General features: G+C 54.0%; 1 protein-coding gene across 1 annotated transcript; it reads right to left on the reverse strand.

Annotated features, from left to right (window-relative positions):
- Positions 1–17,722: 17,722 nt before the first annotated feature.
- Positions 17,723–19,243, reverse strand: KCNA10 (potassium voltage-gated channel subfamily A member 10). The gene has a single exon (XM_075540300.1). It carries the CDS (start codon positions 19,241–19,243, stop codon positions 17,723–17,725), a length of 1,521 nt encoding a protein of 506 aa, XP_075396415.1.

Consider the following 19,243-nt stretch of genomic DNA (forward strand, 5'->3'; position numbering starts at 1 on the left):
CCAAGCAGTTTTCCTCTGGGAGTTTGTCGTGGAGCCAACACCAGCGGAACGTGGCGGAAACGACACGTGAAGATCTTTTATTGGGTGCCAAAGCAAACTGCAATTTGAGGCCTCCCCGGGCTTCTGAACTAAGGGCTCTGGGGAGGAGGCCGTGTGGGAAGTGTTTACGAGCCAAGAGAAGAAACCTCCGAAACAATTCCGTGGTTGGTTGGCATTTAGGGAATGATTATACAATTGGGCAGAAATACCGTGAACTGGTAGGAGATCACATACATTTCTACGTTTGTGGATTTTTTTAACGTTACAAACTATGTATTAAATGGGGGTGTCGCTGGGCCCCCAACAACCACGAGACCCTGCTTGGGCGACCTGCGGAATGCTCCCTTTTCCTGAAGTGAGCCGGGTACGTCAGTGCTGACTCATACTTACTGGGGAGTCACCGCACAGGCCTGGCGCCCATCGGTCTATCTCCCCACAGCCCCGTCCACAGAACCAGGGCCTCTTTCCCAAGTTCACAGCCCCTGGCCGGACAGAAAGGGGTCTGGGTGCAAGTGCACACTGGGTAAATGTGAGAATGGAAGGTCAAGGTGGGGACCCGCCAGCTGCTCTGCCGGGGGGTGGGGGGGAGATGAGCCTGTGGGGGAGATGAACCAACAATTCCGGCTCAGAATCCCACAGGGCCAGTTCCACTGAGCTGGCGTCCACTCGACGGCTGTGGGTTCTGGTGTTTGTTTGCAGAGGGACAGGCTTGGTTTTGAGTGAATTTAGACTAGACGGGAACTGAGCACCTTCAGAAGCCTTGTCTAGACAGACCCTCCCCTTTGAGATGACCTCTGACTCCACCAGACCCCACCTCCCCATTTCCTGGGGGTTTGCAGCCACCTTCCATCTCGAGTCCATCTATCTCAGGAAGCTGGGTGCCTGGCCCTGGGGTGGTGGCCACAGTGGATGCTGGCCAAGGCCCCAGGCGCCCAGTGCCATGCTAAACGAGTGAGTAGTAAATCTCAGACAGGACCAGAACAGGAGTTCACGGAGACATGAGCATGTGGACACACAAACACACATGCGCACAGCACACACACACACACCTGACGCAGACACACAGGGTCGCATAGAATCACACACAAAGACACATGACAAGGACACAGGGTCTCCCTTGGGCCCAGGCCACCCCCCTCCCAGCCCCAGCCCCTCACACCCCTGACTAGACACAGTGGCTCCCCAAGGCCTGGAGCCCATTTCCAGCCGCCTCCTCCCTGTCACTCAGCTCCCTGCCAACGCCTCTCATGATAATGAGAGGAAGCTTTGGCCCAGAGAAGCTTGGAGGAGAAGCCTTTGAAATGGAAATGTTATGACAAAATGATGGATTGTTTTCCCTGCCCTGCAGTTTGTTCCTTCATGCAGCAGAAGGGAGAAGGTCCTGCAGACAGGGATGGCCGAGCTGTCCCCATGTCAGAGGCCTCCCAACGACAAGTCACAGGAGTGCAGCCAGCCTAAGAGAGCCTCTGCAGCAGGCAGTGTGCACAGGGACAGACAGGACACAGGCCAGGCAGGCCAGGGCCGGAGGGTCCCTGCTCCAGAAGCCTTTAGGTGCTGCCTGGAAGTAGAGGGATCCCTCTGCATGGACTCTGATTGGCTGACCCCCGGGCACTCCCTTTACCTGAGGCGAATGCCAATGGTCACGTGTTCTAGTCGTTAGCAAATATTGAGTGGGAGTCCCTGGGCGGTGCAAGCGCGCGCACACACACGCACGCACACACACACGTTGCTGGTTGACTCGGCAGTTCACACCCCTCCAGCTGCACCCCCTGAGAAAGGTCACAGGATGGAAGTCCAACCTGGCAGTTAGATTCTGCCATGCGGGGTGGCTGTGAGTCGGAAGCGACTGCACTCCACACCGTTCACCCTGTGGGAGAGTGATGGGACTGCGTGCCCCGCGAAGGTTGCAGCCGTGTGACAGGGCTGTGGCCAGGCAGCACTGGCTCCGTCGGCTGGGTTCCTCGGAGAACACGGCAGGCCTGCCTTTCCTGGAGCTCCGGTTGGAATGGGGCAGACCAACACTGGCGCCTGCTAGATGGTTCTGGGTGCACGGGGTCCAGAGGATGAGGGGTGCTGAGGGACACTGTAAACCCTACAACCAGGCGGTAAGAGTGGGATCAATGTGAGTGGCATATGGAGCAAAGACGGAGAGAGAAGGTGAGCCATTCTGGCAGACGGGGCATCCAGGTGAGAAGATGCAACACATCAGCATTCAATAAGCAGAAGAAAAGTGATAGATTAATATGGATATACTGTTTTCACGTAAACATCTTATGTTTCTGCTAAGGCACACCTTGTCTCTGAGGACAGGAGTCACAGCGCAGGCGGTTGGATATCCGCAGCAGTCAGCACAGGCTTAGACTCTTGCTTCCTGGGCCCCGTCCCTGAGCAAAGTGCCAGGTCAGCCAATGCCACCACTGTCAGTCAGGGCCGACTTTCATGCTGCTATCTTGGATGGGCTTCAGCAGAGTTTCCGGACGAAGACAGACGAACAAGACAGGCCTGAGGAGTCACTTCCTAAAAGCAACCCAGGAAAACCCCACGGGCTGCTTCTCTTCTTACTCCTTCAATGAAGTCTTTGGACCCATTAAGTGTCTTATTTCTCAGGGCCCAGTCACCCATTTTCATCCGCCATAGGTACTTCCTTCCTTGGATATCATAGCAGTCTGCCCCGCAATTCACCCTGGAGGTTCTTTCCTATGCTCTCACGGATGATCTGTATGGTTCTGGGGTTGACACCTTGACCTTCGATCCATCTTGAGCTTGTCGTGGTACGTGGGTTGAGGTGTGGATCCTGCTTCATTCTTCTGTTGGTTGGGAATCCGGTTTGCCCACAGCATTTGTTGAAGAGGCCATGTCTGTCCCATTTGGTGTTGCTTGGCCCTTTGTTGAAGATCAGTTTTCCATCGATAGACAAGTGTATTTCTGGGCTAGCCATCCCGTTCCCGGTCTATGTCGCCTCACTGTGCTACCAGGTTGCTTTAACCATGGTGGCTGTGTAACAGGCTTTGAGGTCAGGGCATGTGTGCCCTCTGACTTTGTTCTTCTTGAGAAATTCTTTGCTTATGCTCGATCCCTTCCCTCACCGTATAAAGTTAGTAATTCATTTTCCCACTTCTTTGGAGAATGAAGTTGGGATCTGGATTGGAATTACGTTGCGTTTGTGGACTGCTTTGGGTAGATTTGCACGTCCACAATATTAAACCTTCCTATCCACGAACATAATGTTTCTCTGTCTATGCAAGTCTCTTTTGATTTCTTGTGGGAGTGTCCTGCACTTTTCTTCCTTTGAGCGCAGGGCATACAAAGCCAGAAGATAACCAATGCTGGCCAGGCTATGGACAGACTGGAACACCCCTACCCTGCTGGGGGTGGGGGCTGTAAACGTGTACAAGCACTGTGGAAAGCAACGTGGCAGTACTTCAAGCAACCATCCAATCCGGCATTCCCTCTGCGGCGTGTACGTCCGAAAGGATCAAGCGTCATAACACAAACCACAGTCATCGCAGCACTGTTCAGAATAACAAGGAGACGGACACTACCTGCGAGCGTAGTTGCAGAAGATTGGATAAAGAAACTGGCACATGCGCACGGTGAGGAGCATGCGTCGCTGAAAATCAGTGACGAAACCAGCTGGGGCACAGCATGCTGAGGGAAGTCTATCAATCACGAACGAGCAAATACGCTATGAGATAAAGACGTTCATACAAAGGGACCAGACTTTGGAGATTGCCAAGTGGGGAGGGCAGGGCCAGGGAGGGACGAGAATGGAGGAGGGTCATCTGGTGAAGGAGGAGGTGGGGGCTGATTGATTAATGGTGGTGTCAACAGCTGAAAACAAAGGTGATCCGAAATGCGAGCCTCGCCTAATTTACAATGAAAAACCGCCACAGAACAAACAACATTAGACAGTTGTGTTTAGTATGAAGGACAAAGAAAAGAATGGGTCCCAGCAGTGTGTTCTGCTACGTGGGGCAGGCACAGGGCCGGGCCGCGCTTTGTTCCTTGGGGTCTTGGGCTGCCGGGAGCTGGAGGCCGACTTGACGTCAGCTAACAGTAACAATGACATTTGTTCAGCGGGTGCATGCAGAATGAACAAACAACCTTCGATTCCTAGAAGCAGGTGGATGGGTTGGGGGCCGGCAACTCAGGTCTTGTCCTGGAGCGCCCTCTAGTGACACAATCTCAAATGCCAGCTCTGCACACCTTGTCTTTTCCCATCCGGAGACCTGATGCTCACCTGCCTCACAAGGCCCAGGCATTCTTGGAAGCACTGGCCAAGGGAACAGTAAAGTGCACCAGGTGCCGACTACGTGCAAGGCACAGTGCCAATGGCCACTGGAAGCACCCAGACACTAGAGGCGTGGTCCCTGCCTCACTGAGGACCTTTCTTCTCAGCACGTGTTCTCTGATGGGCTCTCTCTCTGACCTCCTGGATCATTTGTAATTTTCAGCTGGAGCTGGAGAGGCGAGACCATGCTGTCCCGTGTGCCCGAGGACACTGGGGACATGCTCATGGACTAGCCCATGACCCCATGGAGGCTCTGGCCCCCTGGGCATACTGTGGACTTTTGGGTAGGGCTGGGGCTCAGCACTTTGCAGACCAAAGTAATGACCTCGCTCTGGTTGCTGGGATTGTGCTCTGTCTGGGGACTGCACGGCCCCAGCCACCTCCACGGGGGTGGGTGTGGTGGTGGCCTTGGCCTCCATCCCTGGACACACTGCCCTCCACCCCTTCCCTTGGTGCCTTTTGTCCACCACCTCCTCTGACCCCAACCATGAAACGGAGAGTCCCTTTCTCCCCAGGCCCATTAAAACCCAGACCAGAAATGCTGTTCTCTCAGAGTTTAGGTCCGGCAGAGGGAGGGAGGACGCTCTGAGAGAGGCCTCCAACCAGGCAGGAACATCCCATGCTCCAGTTCACCCCAACCCCTGCACCAGGTGGGCTTGATGCAGCCAATGGGGTCAACCAATCCACCAGCCACGCCTCCGCAGCCAGAGGTTTAAATACCTTAGCAGTGGACGGCCTGTTCTTTACCCTGCTCCTGCACCACTCTGCAGTGCCAGGTCTCCTGGGCCTCAGGTCACCGTGTGTGGGTGTGCAGTGCCCGAGGTTGCCCGCGTTCACTTGTGGGCTCACGGCAGCTTTTACACAGTTTGGCACACTTCCCTGAAATAGCGTGTACTCTCGAGACTGTAAAACGGGAAACTCCTTCTGTCCTTTATAAAAACCCACTTGGATCACAAACCAGGCTTTGGCGTGAATTCTTTCTTGTGCGAAGTGTTACCCACCCAAGAAACCTAACAGAACTGTGCTCTTGGGTCTTCAATGGCCGATTTTGGAGGGAGGTACCTAAGTCACCAGGCCTTCCTTCCAAGAAGCCTCTGGTTGGACTCAAGAATCCCCCTTCTTGGTTAGTGACCAAGTGTGCTACCCTAGCCACTGGGGCCGCCAGGGTCCCCACACCTCAGCCTCAGCCCCTGTGTCAGCTCCCTGGGGCCGTGTGACACTTCTCAGAGAGAGGGAATGGCATTTACACACACATTTGCCCTCTCCGCCCAGGCAATCTGGGGGTGGGTGTGTATTCGCTAACCAAACAAGTGCCTACTACGTGCAGGGCACAGTGCCAATGGCTACAGGAGGCGCGCAAACACGAGATGTGGCCCCGCCTCAACAGGGCTCTTGTGTGTTTTCCCCACCCAGGCCCGTCTCTCTCCTCTGCCCACCAGACTACGGCGTCGGCTTCTTCATCTTTGCCTTGAGCTGAGGGTTGTGTTCCCCATGGCCCCCCACTAGTCTGATAATCCCACTCTTCCTGCCCACTCGGACACTTTCAGCACCCCTCCACCCCCCCTGCGGTCCCTCAGATATCCCACCCCCGGGGAAGAAGCTACCCCTGCGTTCTTGGAAGTGCCCCGGTGGCCACGGGACTGGTCAGATCTGTAGGGTATAGGTGCCAGGTGGGACCCAGCATGTCCCCACAAACAGGGACAGAAGCTGCCTGCCCCAGGGCAGGTACCTGCGCTAGAAGGTGAATAAGAGTGACACAGGGACTATGGCCTTTCCACACAGCCCAGTCCTGGGGACAGGGTGCCAGGTCCTTGCCAGGTGACTTCCCCCCCCACCCCGCCCCCCACGTGGATAGAGACAGAGCATCTCTGGCCATTTGTGCTGAAGCCACGTTGCTGAATGAAACCCGGGCTTCCTCCTCCAAGAGCTCTCTGGGGGAGGCTTCTCAAAGGCTCAGGAGACCTGTCGCTGTGGGATTTGTTGGGGGGGGGGTGTTCTGATGGGAGGATTCTCCTCTTCTGTGCAGGGGACCTGAGCTAGATTTCTGATCAATACCCCTTCAGGTGATACTGCTCCCTGACATTGGAGCCTCTTGCTGCAGACGATGGCAGACTAGGAAGAGTGGCCTGGCAGTTGCCTCTGAAGATCAGCCCATGGAAAGCCCACAGACCACAGCGGTGCAATCTTCAACCGACCGTTGGGAGGTGGCCAGACTGTGTGGCATTTCTTCCTCCGGTCAGGCGCAATGGCGATCAAAAACAAAGCCACTGCCGACAACAGCTTTGTGGGCTGAGATGTCCCCTACTCCATTCCATGGCTCCCTCATTTTCCTTGTGTCCTAAAAAAGCTGGCAATTCTGCACTCAAAACTCCATCTGCCAGCGTGTTTCACACACCCATGGGGTGTCAAACACGCCCTCTGTCAGGCTGTGCGCCCTAGATTTTACCAGCCTCTGCCCTGGGGCCTCTGAGGAAGGGGAGGCATCCTGGGGACCTTCCCAGCCGGCTGGGGTCCACACTGAGTGCCCTCTGTGTGTGTCTGGCTGCTGCTCCAGGTGGACCATCTAGATGTCACCACAAAGGACCTTCCTCCAAGTCTGCCCTGAAAAATCCCAAGGAGGCTCCTTGGAGGCTGTGCGAGCGAGAGGAAGGCAGGGGGCAGCCGAGAGCTGAGCCTGGTGGGGAAGGGGGAGCTAGCTGGGGGTGGGGAGTGGGGGCTGGCTGCACAGAGGCCCATTCTGGCTTCAGTTTGAGGCTGGGCCTGGGGTTGAGGCAGGCTTAGCTTTTCCCTATCCATCATGAGCAGCTTTGACTAGGTGGATTAATAAGCAACCTGAGCATCTAAGGCAGCAGTTTTCAACCTGTGGGTCGCGACCCCTTTGGGCGTTGAATGTCCCTTTCACAGGGGTCACCCAATTCATCACAGTAGCAAAATGACAGTTATGAAGTAGCAATGAAAATAACTTTATGATTGGGGGGTCACCACCACATGAGGAACTGTATGAAAGGGTCGCAGCACCCTCGAGGAGGGTTGAGAACCACTGTTCTAGGGGTTTGGAAAGATACATGGTTTTCACTCAACTCTTGGCATGTTTTTGGAGTTTCGGAAGGTTCCAGATCCTGCCTGGGTGCTGTTATTTCCCCACTTCCCCCCCCCCTTGAATCCCTGCCACGATCATAGGGGCAGCTCTGCAGTCAGGGGCCCTCAGTGCTCAGGGCAGGTGCTGGGTGTCAGGCCCACACGTGATGCAGGCTGTGAGATTGTGGGCACACGTGGCTCAGCCGCTCTCCGCTAACTTCTTCATGGGTCAAGGGGTCATGACAAGACTCACCTGGGGACTCTCAGCCAACACCTGGTCCCCTGGGCTTCACCCTGGGGGGAATCAGGCACTCTCAAGAAGAGAGACCGAGGCCCGAACGCCTGGCACGGTGTTTGGATCTAGGCTCTCGGTGTGCGGGTGGAGCCCTGGTGGAGCCGGGGACGCCCTGCTCCCATCTGAGTCATACCTGCTGTGTCAGGTGTCAAGGAGTCGCCCGACTCTCATAGCAGCCACGTGCTCAGCAGAAGGAAACGCCGCCTGCTCCTGCGCCGCCCCCTCCACTGGTGCCATGCCGAGCCCACTGCTGCAGCACCGGGCCAGTCCATGCCGCTGAGCTTCTTCCTCTTTTTCCCTCCCCTCCACTTGACCAAGGATGAGGCCCTTCTCCTGGTCAAGGCACCGGTCTCTCCTGACAACTTGTCCTAGGTAAGTGAGACCAAGTCTCGCCATCCTTGCCTCCAATGAGCTTTCTGGCCTTCCTTCTCCCAAGACAGATTGGCTTGTCCTAAGCGCTGTTCTTGGATGAAAAAACTTCTCAGAGACCCAGAGGGGAAGGACACCCTGTGGGCTGCCAGCCAGGGAGCCCCTGCAGCTACAGGAAGCTGGGAGAGAGGCGGGTGGCAGCGTCTCCATCCGGGCCCCAGAGGGACTCAGAGAGCTGACACCCCAGTCTCTGACCCTCACCCCCCCCCCCACCCCGAAGGGCGAGGCAGTAAATGGCCCCTGCTGTTGACGCAGGGGAGGCTGGAGATGGATGCTCTTGGCTTTGGGGAAAATGCAGCCCTGCGGTCAAGGGTCAAGGGCTCACAGCAGGCAGAGGGCAGTGGCCATGGTCGCAGTGTTCCCGGGACCGCTCCTGAGGGCAGGCACAGTGTTGCCACCTAGTGGCAACAGGGGCTGACTTCCAATTTGAACCTTTGAACCCCCGTGTCCGGATAGGTTAAGCCTTAAGCTGCTAGCCACCAGGTCAGTGGTTCACAACCACCAGCCACTCCACGGGAGAAAGATGAGGTGTTCTACTCCGGTAAAGAAATCCACAGGGGCAGTTCCACCTGGTCCTCTAGGGTGGCTATGAGCCGGCCTGGACTTGATGGTAGTGTGTCTGTTTGCATGGAAGGGAGGGAAGGATGGATTTGGTGTCTGCTCTCGGAAAGGGGGTTCATATTCCACCCCTCATTTCATTCTCAGGAACGTTAATAGCTAGCACAATGAGCCTGGTTTAGAGAGGGTAGGGATGTTTTCTCAGATGGCTCAAGTGCAGGGATTTGGAGCTGCTGTGCACCCTGGGCTCCGTCCACACCCTGCCTTTCCAGATCCGCCTGTTTGTGCCCCCTGCTGGTGCTCCCTCAGAGGACGGGCCTGTGGCAATTACACAATCTCCGCTCAACTTGTGACGGGGTGGAGCCTAGCCTGTCAATCAGGTCGCAGCTTGGTGACCTCATTTGGAGGCCTGAACGAGATAAGTAGCTCACTGGGGGCCGGACACACAGTCTCCCTGTGAGACATTCCTGCTGACAAGCCACATGGAGCCATGCTGATGGCAGCCAGAGCCTTGGAGCTGGAGGAGCCACGTGGAGACCCACGCCAGCGCTGAGATGCTTCCACTGCCGCTGGATCCACCAGACTTTCCACCCACTGGCCTGTGGCCTTCCTTCATTCGGTGTCATTGCATGTACTGCGTGAGTCTGAAGAGGAATTCTGAAGAGACTGATACGGGATATCTGGACTAATATTGGACTTAGGGACTTGATCTAGACTGGGCTGGGATGTTTTCTTAATGTACAATTACTCTTTAGATAAAGTTCTTTTCCTACACACATATGAGTGTCTATGAATTTGTTTCTCTAGCCCACCCGGACTAACACAGTGTCCTATTGACACACGTACATAAGTAAAGCACCCACTTGCCAGGAAGACAGTCGGGCTTGGGCATTTCATTTGCAGAGGATGTTTTAGAGCGACGCACATCAAACATGTCTCAAGCCCTCTTCCTCTATCACTGGTGCAGCTGGGGATTTTTCCTCAATAGTCTTTTTTTTTTTTTTTGGTGAATACCTGATGCCTTTATTTATTTAAAACATTTTATTAGGGGTTCATACAACTCTCATCACAATCCATACATATACATACATCAGTTGTATAAAGCACATCTGTACATTCTTTGCCCTAATCTTTTTCTTTTTTTACATTTTATTAGGGGCTCATACAACTCTCATCACAATCCATACATATACATACATCAATTGTATAAAGCACATCCGCACATTCCCTTCTCCAATCATTCTTATTGCAGATAGTTCACATATCATGCAATTCGATAGTTCCACCAGATCAAGGAGAGGTGTACAATCATCACCACAACCAGTTTTAGACCGGATTCTTCATTTTCATATTCATTGTTATTAGCTCTCCATCCCCACTCCCCCAACCTTCCCTGCCGTGCCCTAGGAACCATTAATCCAGTTACTGTCTCTTTAGATTTCTCTATCCCAGATCTCACATACAGAAACAGAAATTAAATTTTAAAAACCTAACTTAAAACAACAACAAAGCAAAACCGATTAAAAATCTCAATGGAAAAGAAAGGAAATATTAAAAATCAGAACAAATTTAAATAGCGCATAAGGGAGATCAGATGGTGGGGTCCTACATTTTAACCTAATCGCATCTGTAGCAATCCATTCTCCGATTGTGTCTGCTGGTTAGCAAGGCGATTCACATCCCTGGTCCATGGTCAGGAGGACCATTCACCAGGTTCTTATCCATCTGTGTTTCCATTTCACGTTTTTATAACTGAAACAACCTTAAAATGGATCGAAGGGAGATCCACTGACCTTACACTCTGACCTAACTCTGTCTGCCAGAATCGACTGGACACTGCTTTCTGTCTGCCAACATGGCTGTTCACATCAACGACAATCAGAAGGGAGTGGCCAGAGGCTTAATCCTTGTGTGGACCCTGCAAATGGATCCTGGGCTTCCATGTCATCCAGCCAAGTGTTCAGTTTAAGCGCTGATACCATTCTCTCCGTTTGATTTGGATGATAGTATTACAATCTTTGGATCACACAGACTGGCGTCCTTCCTCCACGCGGACGTCGTTGATGCCTCACTTCGATGGCTGCCAAACAGCTTTTTGGACTCTTAGACACAGCCCGTTGCTTTGCCCCAGGAGGAACCCAGCTTCCAAGAGCAGGTGCCGGCTCTTCCTACTCATTTATTTTCATTTAAAAATAAATAAACAAATAAATAAGTTCACCTCCCTCCCCCTCTCAACCTGCTTGACTCCAAGCACCGTCCCCTGCCCTCCCTCTACAAACCCACTCTTCCCAGTCTTTCCTCCTCTGTGACCCCAAACTAGAGCCTCGGCCACTGCTGCTTTCTCTGTCCCCTGTGCGAGGTCCCACCCTCTGTCCCCGGCATCCTCACCCTCAACCTGTGGATGCCATTTGAGTTTTCTTCATTGGGAGAAGGAGGCCATCTCCAAACAGGAAGGGTTCTAAACCTACTCACTTCTGGGGCGCGAAGTGCAGCCTAGACTCTGGAGACCAGAAGGATGCCCGGGGTCAGGGGCACAGTGTGGCCAGAGCACTTTCCCCTGTAACTGGTGCCCAAGTCCCATCGTTGGAGCGCCAACTTCTCTGACATCACAGAGCTTGTCTGAGGGGGCCTGAGCACTTTGCTCTCCAGGAAGAGAAGGAGCCTCCTCCCTCTCCCCTGGGACCCATCCCCTCCCTGACTTGGGCCGGGACTGCCTCCAAGCTGCATCCCGATTCCTGAGGCACCGGGCCCTGGGAGGGAAAAGGAACTTCTTTCAGGACAGACTGGGCTCTGCCCTGGGACGGGGTCGGCTTGGGGGTCCAAATAGGGCAAGGGCTGGTCCTCCCTCCCGGAGGACATGGCTGGGTATCAGGGCAGAGAGAGGGAGAGAGAGAAGGCTTGTTCTGGGAGCAGGACCCTTCACAGGGAGGCAGGGCATGGGTATCTGGTCCTCCCGGGAGCCCTCCACCCGCTCCCACAGGGCGCTCTGAGGGGCAGCGGGCTGTGTAACTCCCGTGTCCCCTGCGCATCTGGCCCTCGGCTGGAAGCTGGCAAGGGTTTGAGGAAGAGCCGAGCATCCTGTACACACATCTAAGAAAGTGACTCCCTTGAGCACACAGTGCCTGTTGGGGATCTCCCCCTTGGAATCTCAGAGAACCCCAGACATCCCTGTGCTCATTGCGAGGAGGGTGGGATGGGGTGAAGGGCGGGATGTGTGAGGGTGGGTGGTGGGGGGAGGGCCCCTGGCTTGGCTCTCCTCAGCCCTCTCTGCTCCTGCTCCTTGCTGGGGGGTGTGGGGCTCGGTCAGGCCCCCCTGTTCTGAAGAGCAGGAGCTTGGTTGAGATTCCTAATGAGGACCCCTGTCACCATACCCACATCCATCTGACGGACGTGTAGTTGACTGTGGCAGCAGGGAGGCCACTCATTAGGCGGTGACATTTAGCGGGAGCTGTGAGCCTCTGCTTCCCCTGAGAGTGGAGAACAAAAGTTCGTTTGATCTCCCTTTTCCCATCGCCCCGCTCAGCTCCCTGACACCTCAGGGCCCTTTCATCCCTGCCTTTGAGGGAAAGCTCTCCTGCCTCTAGCATGTGCTGGCGGGGCCAACAGCTGTCTCCGGGGAGCCCAGGGAGCTTTCTTCCTGCTTTCAAAAGGCCTTTGGAGCCCCGCTCCCTCCTGTGGGGAGAGCAGAATGCTTGTGGCCTCCTTGTTTGGGAGACTGGAACCCACTGCTGAGCAGGGCAGCGGCACCTAGGGTGCTCCTTCCCCTCCCCTTCCCTGGGGAGGGGGCTGGGGGGAAGCCTGAGGAGTCTGCCTGCCCCCTGGGTGAAGGTGGGCCTGGGCAAGGGTGCCAGGAGGAAGGCTGCTGAGGGGAGGGCTGGTCCCATGAACGGTCATTGGGAGGATTCCCTGCAGACCCGGGACTTTGAAAATACTTGTCTTAGGCAACTTTGTCCTACTGTTTTGTTTGGCCCCTGCCCACCCCCGGTGGAATTAAATTTTAATATGTTCCATTTAACCCACGTGAAAAATACATGGTTTCCAAGTATACTCCATATGTAAATTATTCATAAAATGCTTGTATGTGTTGCCTTTGAGATGCAATAAGCATCTTCTGATAGGCACGCTTCATAACCATCCGAGGCTTGAGGCTACTGTCTTTGGACAGCAGAGAGAGAGACAAGAGAGTGCTCTTTCTTTGGGGGAGGCAGTAGGTGCTGGTGTGGGGATGTGAGGGAGGTCCAGGAGCTAGTTAGTGGTGGAGTCATGTTCCCTCATTCCCAGTCATATATATATATATATAAAACAGTCGCCAATTTAATTTGTTGCCCCAGGTGGACACCCTCAGTGACTTTAGCCAGGTAACTCACTTGGTGGCACAGGTGCTTTGAATGGGTGCTGGGCTTCTCATGGCTTCCCACATGACAGCTGCCTCAGGAGTCCTCCCCTCTGGAGGCAAAGCTGGGGCTCATGTTAAGGGGTCCTAGGATAGTGGTTCTCAACCTTTCTAATGTCGTGACCCTTTAATACAGTCCTTGTGTTGTGGTGACCCCCCCAACCATAAAATGGTTTCTGTTGCTGCTTCATAATTCTAATTTTGCTACTGTTATGAATTGTCATGTAAATCTCTGATATGCAGGGTATATTTTCATTGTTACAAATTGAACATGAGATCATCATGATGAATCACAAAAACAATATGTCATTATATATTTATTTCTAATGACAAATAAATGAAATTTTGTCTTGAAGCATGGTGTAGCATGGGTAACAATCTTTATGCCAGGTGAGCGTATCTGCATGTGGGCGGACCTACCTGGAGATGGACAGAGGAGCGGTGTCTCGGTTCCTAAGAGCATCAGAAATATGTATTTTCCGATGGTTTTAGGCGACCCCTGTAAAAAGGTCACTCAACCTATATACGGGTTGTGACCCACATGTTGAAAACCGCTGTCCTATAGGGTCATTATGAGTCAAACTCTAACTTGATGATGGCAGTGAGTTTTTAAAAATCATTTTATTGGGGGCTCATACAACTTTTTTCACAATACATACATACATCCATTGTGTCAAGCACATTTGTTGCCATCATCATTCTCAAAACATTTGCTTTCTACATGAGCCCTTGGTATCGGCTCCTCATTTCCCCCCTCCCTCCCCACTATCCCCTCCCTCATGAACCCTTGATAATTTATAAATTATTATTATTTTGTCATGTCTTACACTGTCTGACGTCTCCCTTCACCTACTTTGCTGAGGTTCTGTGTAGATCCTTGTAATCTGTTCCCCCTTTCTACCCCACCTTCCCTCCACCTTCCTGGTATCGCCACTCTCACCACTAGTCCTGAAGGATCATCCGCTCTGGATTCCCTGTGTTTCCAGTTCCTATCTGTACCAGTGTACACCCTCTGGTCTAGCCGGACTTGCAAGGTAGAATTGGGATCATGATAGTGGGGGGAGGAAGCATTGAAGAGCTAGAGGAAAGGTGTGTGTTTCATCGTTGCTACCCTGCGCCCTGACTGGATTTTTGGCTCTCACACGTGCGCACACATGCCCAGAGCTGCTGTCATGAGATGAGGATCGCGTGTAAATTGGATCCCATGCTTCCTGCCCCACAGGCAATGCCTGCTTCACCTCTCAGAGACCAACAGAGAAGGTGATGGACAGAGAGGTCAAGAGCGCTGATGGGGCTGTCTGAGCACCAGCCCCAGGGACTCGAGTTTCTCAATGACAAGAGGGGAGAGTCTACCTGTGCTTTGGGTTCCTGCTGCCAGCCGGGCGTATTCCTGCACTGCTCTGCGTGTCCTCGGGGAGTCCTGGGAAGGAGCAAGCCCAGGAGGCACAGTGAAGGCTGGAGGCTCACAGGTGGGGGACCGGGGCCGGAGGGCGCCTGGTCTCTGAGAGCAGTGTCTGGTCTGAGGTGCCGGCAGGTTACCGAGAGGTGTCTGAGGTGCCTAGAGCTTCCTTTTGAGACAGGGGGGCTGGGCTCCTCGATGTCCTCCACATAGATGTTGACCCAAAACCACAGCCCTTCTGACATCCCAGCATCAACAGGTGATGATGGGGGCCATGCGGTGGTGCCCCCACTTTTGTGCACTTATGGAGTGAAAGTGAATTGAGAGCCATTGGGTAAGAGGTGGGGGTCAGGGAGATCGAGGTGCTATCTATGTCTGATCACCCCAATTTTATGCTTAGTCCCTTTAGGGGGCAGTCTTTGGGTGGTGCAGTGAGTGAGCTCAGCTGCTGGTGGGACGTTGGCGGTTTGGGGTCCCCCCAGAAGGGTCTGGTGGTGGACTTGTGCAAAATCCAGTGTTGAAAAGCACAGTCAGCCGCAGACACCCGGGGAGCTGCCGCGAGGGGGAACCAGCTCACGTCAGTGCTTTCCCACTCGGGGCGCCCAGGTGACTCCCCCACAGTCTGACACACGGGGAGCTACGTGGCTCTTAGGAGCCTTGCTTCCTTCTCGGCAACCCAGGATGCCTATCTCCCTCAGAATGGTGGGTGAAACGCAACGAGACGGTACATCGAGCGGAGCACGGTGCATGCTCCTTTGCCGACGGGCTGGTCTGACTCATGGTGACCCTGGGTGTGGCAGGGGAGAACTGCCCACAGGGTTTCCAGAGGCAGCCGATCGCCAGGCCTTTCTTCCACAAGGCTTCTGGATGGTCGGGAACCGCCCACCTGTGGGGTAGTAGTTGAGTCTGCACCATGTGAACGCATTCTGTGGGCCAGCGCCTGGAAGAGCTTCATGAAACAGGCCTTTGCACCCACTCCTACTACTGTCCCTGCCCCACATTGGTTCAGCCCAGTGTCTTTCTTCTTTCTTTGAAATCAGTTGCCTTCTGCTTGCGGTCAGCACCTGATCCAGAGGCCAGCGCTGTCCTTTTTTGGGAAGTGCAAATGGGTCCCGAACAAAAGCCTTTTAAAAGACTAACAACTATTTTCTTTGGTGTGGTGCTTTACAGGGTTTCGGAGAGCCGGACTCAAAGGCAGTGAGTGAGACCAGGACACTGAAAGACAACCCACTCTGCGCGGGGTTATACCCACAGATTTCTGGTGGCTTAGTGGTCATGCACTGTACTGCACCCCATAAGATCAGGAGTTTGAAACCATCAGCCTCCAGGGGAAAGGGATGGGGCTTTCTACTCCTGTGAACAGTTACAGCCTTGGGAACTCACAGGGGCAGTTCCACCTTGTCACCGTGAGGGCACATACAGGGACAAGGATCAGAGAAATAGGACATTGCATAGACCTACCTCCCTCCAGCAGAGGGCAGATTCTCGGCAGCTGGCAGAGACCCTAAAGAATCCCATTGGCCAGATTGGGCATGGGAGGGGGCTGGGAAGGCACAGGGGCCTGTTCTGGTGGGCAGTGGTCACCATGACAACTGTGGGCTATGGTGACATGTGCCCAACCCCATTGGGGGGCTTAGAACGAGCCCCAAGCTCCTGTGCAGAGCGGGAAGTCGATCTGATAAGTCTGTCTTATTTCAATGTTGGTAGAAAGAGCTCTCCCATTTATATTGATTTTTAAAATAGTTTTATTGACACTTCTTCTGCATCCCCCCATTTATTTAGCTGCTTCTGGTTGACAGAATACCTCTGAACACACGCTCCTGTATAAGCCCCACTGATCAACTTGCTTCGAGGTAGGCCCAGGTCGTTTTCATGTCCATTCTTCATATAAGAAAAGGGAGGCCCTCTGAGGCCACATGCCTTGCCCAAAGTCATACCCACAGGGCCTCATTGAGGTCCTCTGACTTCAAGTCTGGAAACTCAAACCCCCGCCAAACCCAGTGCTGTTGAATCGATTCCGACTCACAGCGACCTTAGAGGGCAGATTAAAATGGGCCTGTTAGCTCTCCGAAGTTGTAAGTCTCCTGGGGACAGAAAGCTTCATCTTTCTCCCACAGTACAACAGGTGGAGTTGAACCGCTGACCTTGTGGTTAGCAGCCCAACAGGTAAACCCACTGGACACACCACCTGGACTCCTGAGTGTGGAAAGCTTCCCTTGAAAAACCTCTTAAGTGTCCGAAACACCGGGTGGTTTATATAAATGTAATATATTTTGAATAAAGACTGGTGAGTAGACACACTGCTAGTCCTGGTTTCCAGTGCTCTTTGCAAAGATAATGGCTTAACATGGGTGACAAAGGCAATGGAGCTTTCCACTCCCGTAAACAAGATTTGGAAGCGCAAAATGCCATTCTTGCTTGTCGTCCATTATCTATTTCTTGTAAGCCATGAAAACAAAAGCGGGACTGTTTTATTCTCTCCGCTTCCTTGTTCGGAGGGCCCACAGTAGGCGCTCACTAGCTATCAGGCCCTGCAATGGAACAAGACTTCAGGACTCGTTCTGCTCCAATTAAAGGCAGGGTTTCTGGAACCAGCAGCTGGCACGCCCTTCCCTCCTTGAGGGCAGTAGACAGTGGCTTATGTTTGACCCTTGACCACCTTGGTATCCCTGTCCTGTCCTTCCTCCACTCCCCTAATAGGGTGTCGCCATGAGTACTCAGTAGGTCCGTGGCATCCATGTGTCTCCTCACGTGCTCCTCTGTCGTCAGTTGGTGCCCGGCTGCTAACTGTAATCTTTACTAGGCAAACGAATCACCCGAGGTCTTGTTAGGTGTGCAGACTCTGATTCAGGAGGTCTACGGAGCAGCCCACCCACTGTGCATTTCTAAACACCCAGGTGGTGTCGCCACTGCTGGTTGATCTGGGAGCCACACTGCGAGGACCAAGGACTGGGCCAAGCTCTCCAAGGAAAGGAGAAGAGAATTTCTCCATCATGCATAAGGGGCGCAGCTTAGAAAAACACAGCGTTGCGTGCGGGATTTATGAGTTTATTAAAAGTTTGCGGTTAAGTGCGCCCTCTTGGTCACAAAGGACTGATTTTGGTCTCTTGAAACACAGAGAGGGGAAAGGAAGGGGGCAGGAGAGGAGAAGAGGGAAACTGAGAGCAAGAGTGAGCAGGAGTGAGAGTTAGAGCGAGAGCGTGAGAGAAAGAGCCAAGAAGCCTATGGCTGGAGGACCGGTCACTTCCTGGAGTTCTCTGTGGAGCGGCCACCGCTGGTCTTGGAGAGCGAGTCCGTGCTGCCCGTGCTGTTGAGGATTTTCTCGATTTCCGCCGGGAAGTTCTGCTTCTCCTCATTCTCGGTCTCGCGGTGGTAGAAGTAGTTGAAGTTGGAGACGATGACAGGCACGGGGAGGGCGATGGTGAGGACCCCCGCAATGGCGCACAGCGTGCCCACAATCTTCCCCCCCGGGGTGGTCGGGCACATGTCACCATAGCCCACAGTGGTCATGGTGACCACGGCCCACCAGAAGCCATCAGGAATGCTGGAGAAGTGGGACTCGGGCTCGTCCACCTCGGCGAAGTAGACGGCGCTGGAGAAGAGGATGACCCCGATGAAGAGGAAGAAGATGAGCAGCCCCAGCTCCCGCATGGAGGCCTTCAGCGTCTGCCCCAGGATCTGCAGCCCCTTGGAGTGGCGCGAGAGCTTGAAGATGCGGAACACCCTCACCAGGCGGATGATCCGCAGGATGGCCAGGGACATGTTCTGCTGGGCAGTCGGCTCCGTCTCCTGGACCAGCTCCGTGATGAGCGTTGCAAAGTAGGGGATGATGGAGATGATGTCGATGATGTTCATGATGTTCCTGAAGAAGTCTGTCTTGCTGGGGCACACCACGAAGCGGAGCACCAGCTCGAAGGTGAACCACACGATGCAGGTGGATTCCACCATGAAGAAAGGGTCCGTGAACATGGTGTGGGAGAGAACTGTCTTGCTCGTGTTGAGGCTGGGGTCTCTGACCACCTTCAGCTCCCTGTCCTCCCGGAACTCTGGCAGTGTCTCCAGGCAGAAGATGGTGATGGAGATGACCACAACCAGGACGGAGACCACAGCCACGCCTCGCGCCGCACTGGAGCTCTCGGGGTACTCAAAGAGGAGCCAGAACTGCCGGTGGAAGTCGTTGGTCGGGAGCGGTATCTCAGGGTCTTTGAGAAAGCCTTCGTCCTCCCGGAACTGGTCCATGGCCTCACTGCCCAGTTCATAGAAGGAGATCTCATCAGCAAAGACATCAATGGGGACGTTGGCCGGGCGCCGGATTTTCCCGCCAGATTGGTAATAATAGAGGATCCCATCAAAACTGGGCCGGTTCCGGTCAAAGAAATACTCATTTCTCATGGAGTCAAAGAACTGCATCCTTTTCTCTCGGTCTCCCAGGAGGGTGTCTGGGAACTGATTGAGGGTTCCAAGCTGGGTCTCGAACCTCAGGCCTGCAATGTTGATGATCACCCGCTGGCTTCCTTCGCTCAGGGCCACTGGCTCCGGCCCGGGCGCATCGGCGTCGTCCTCGGGGAGCTTGCAGAAGGCTGTCTCGTGGTAAGTGTCACTGATGAGGACCCGCCAGTTGGAGAAGGGGCTGCTCCCAGGCCGGCCTTTGGGGCTGGTTGGGTCGAAGTCTGTGGCATAGTCCGGCTCTTCCTGGATTTCGTCTGAGTTGTCGAAATTGACCAGAGCAACCTCCATTTCCTTCCAGCCACACACATCCAT

This window comes from Tenrec ecaudatus, chromosome 1, assembly GCF_050624435.1.
Source record: "Tenrec ecaudatus isolate mTenEca1 chromosome 1, mTenEca1.hap1, whole genome shotgun sequence".
NCBI classification, from domain to species: domain Eukaryota; kingdom Metazoa; phylum Chordata; class Mammalia; order Afrosoricida; family Tenrecidae; genus Tenrec; species Tenrec ecaudatus.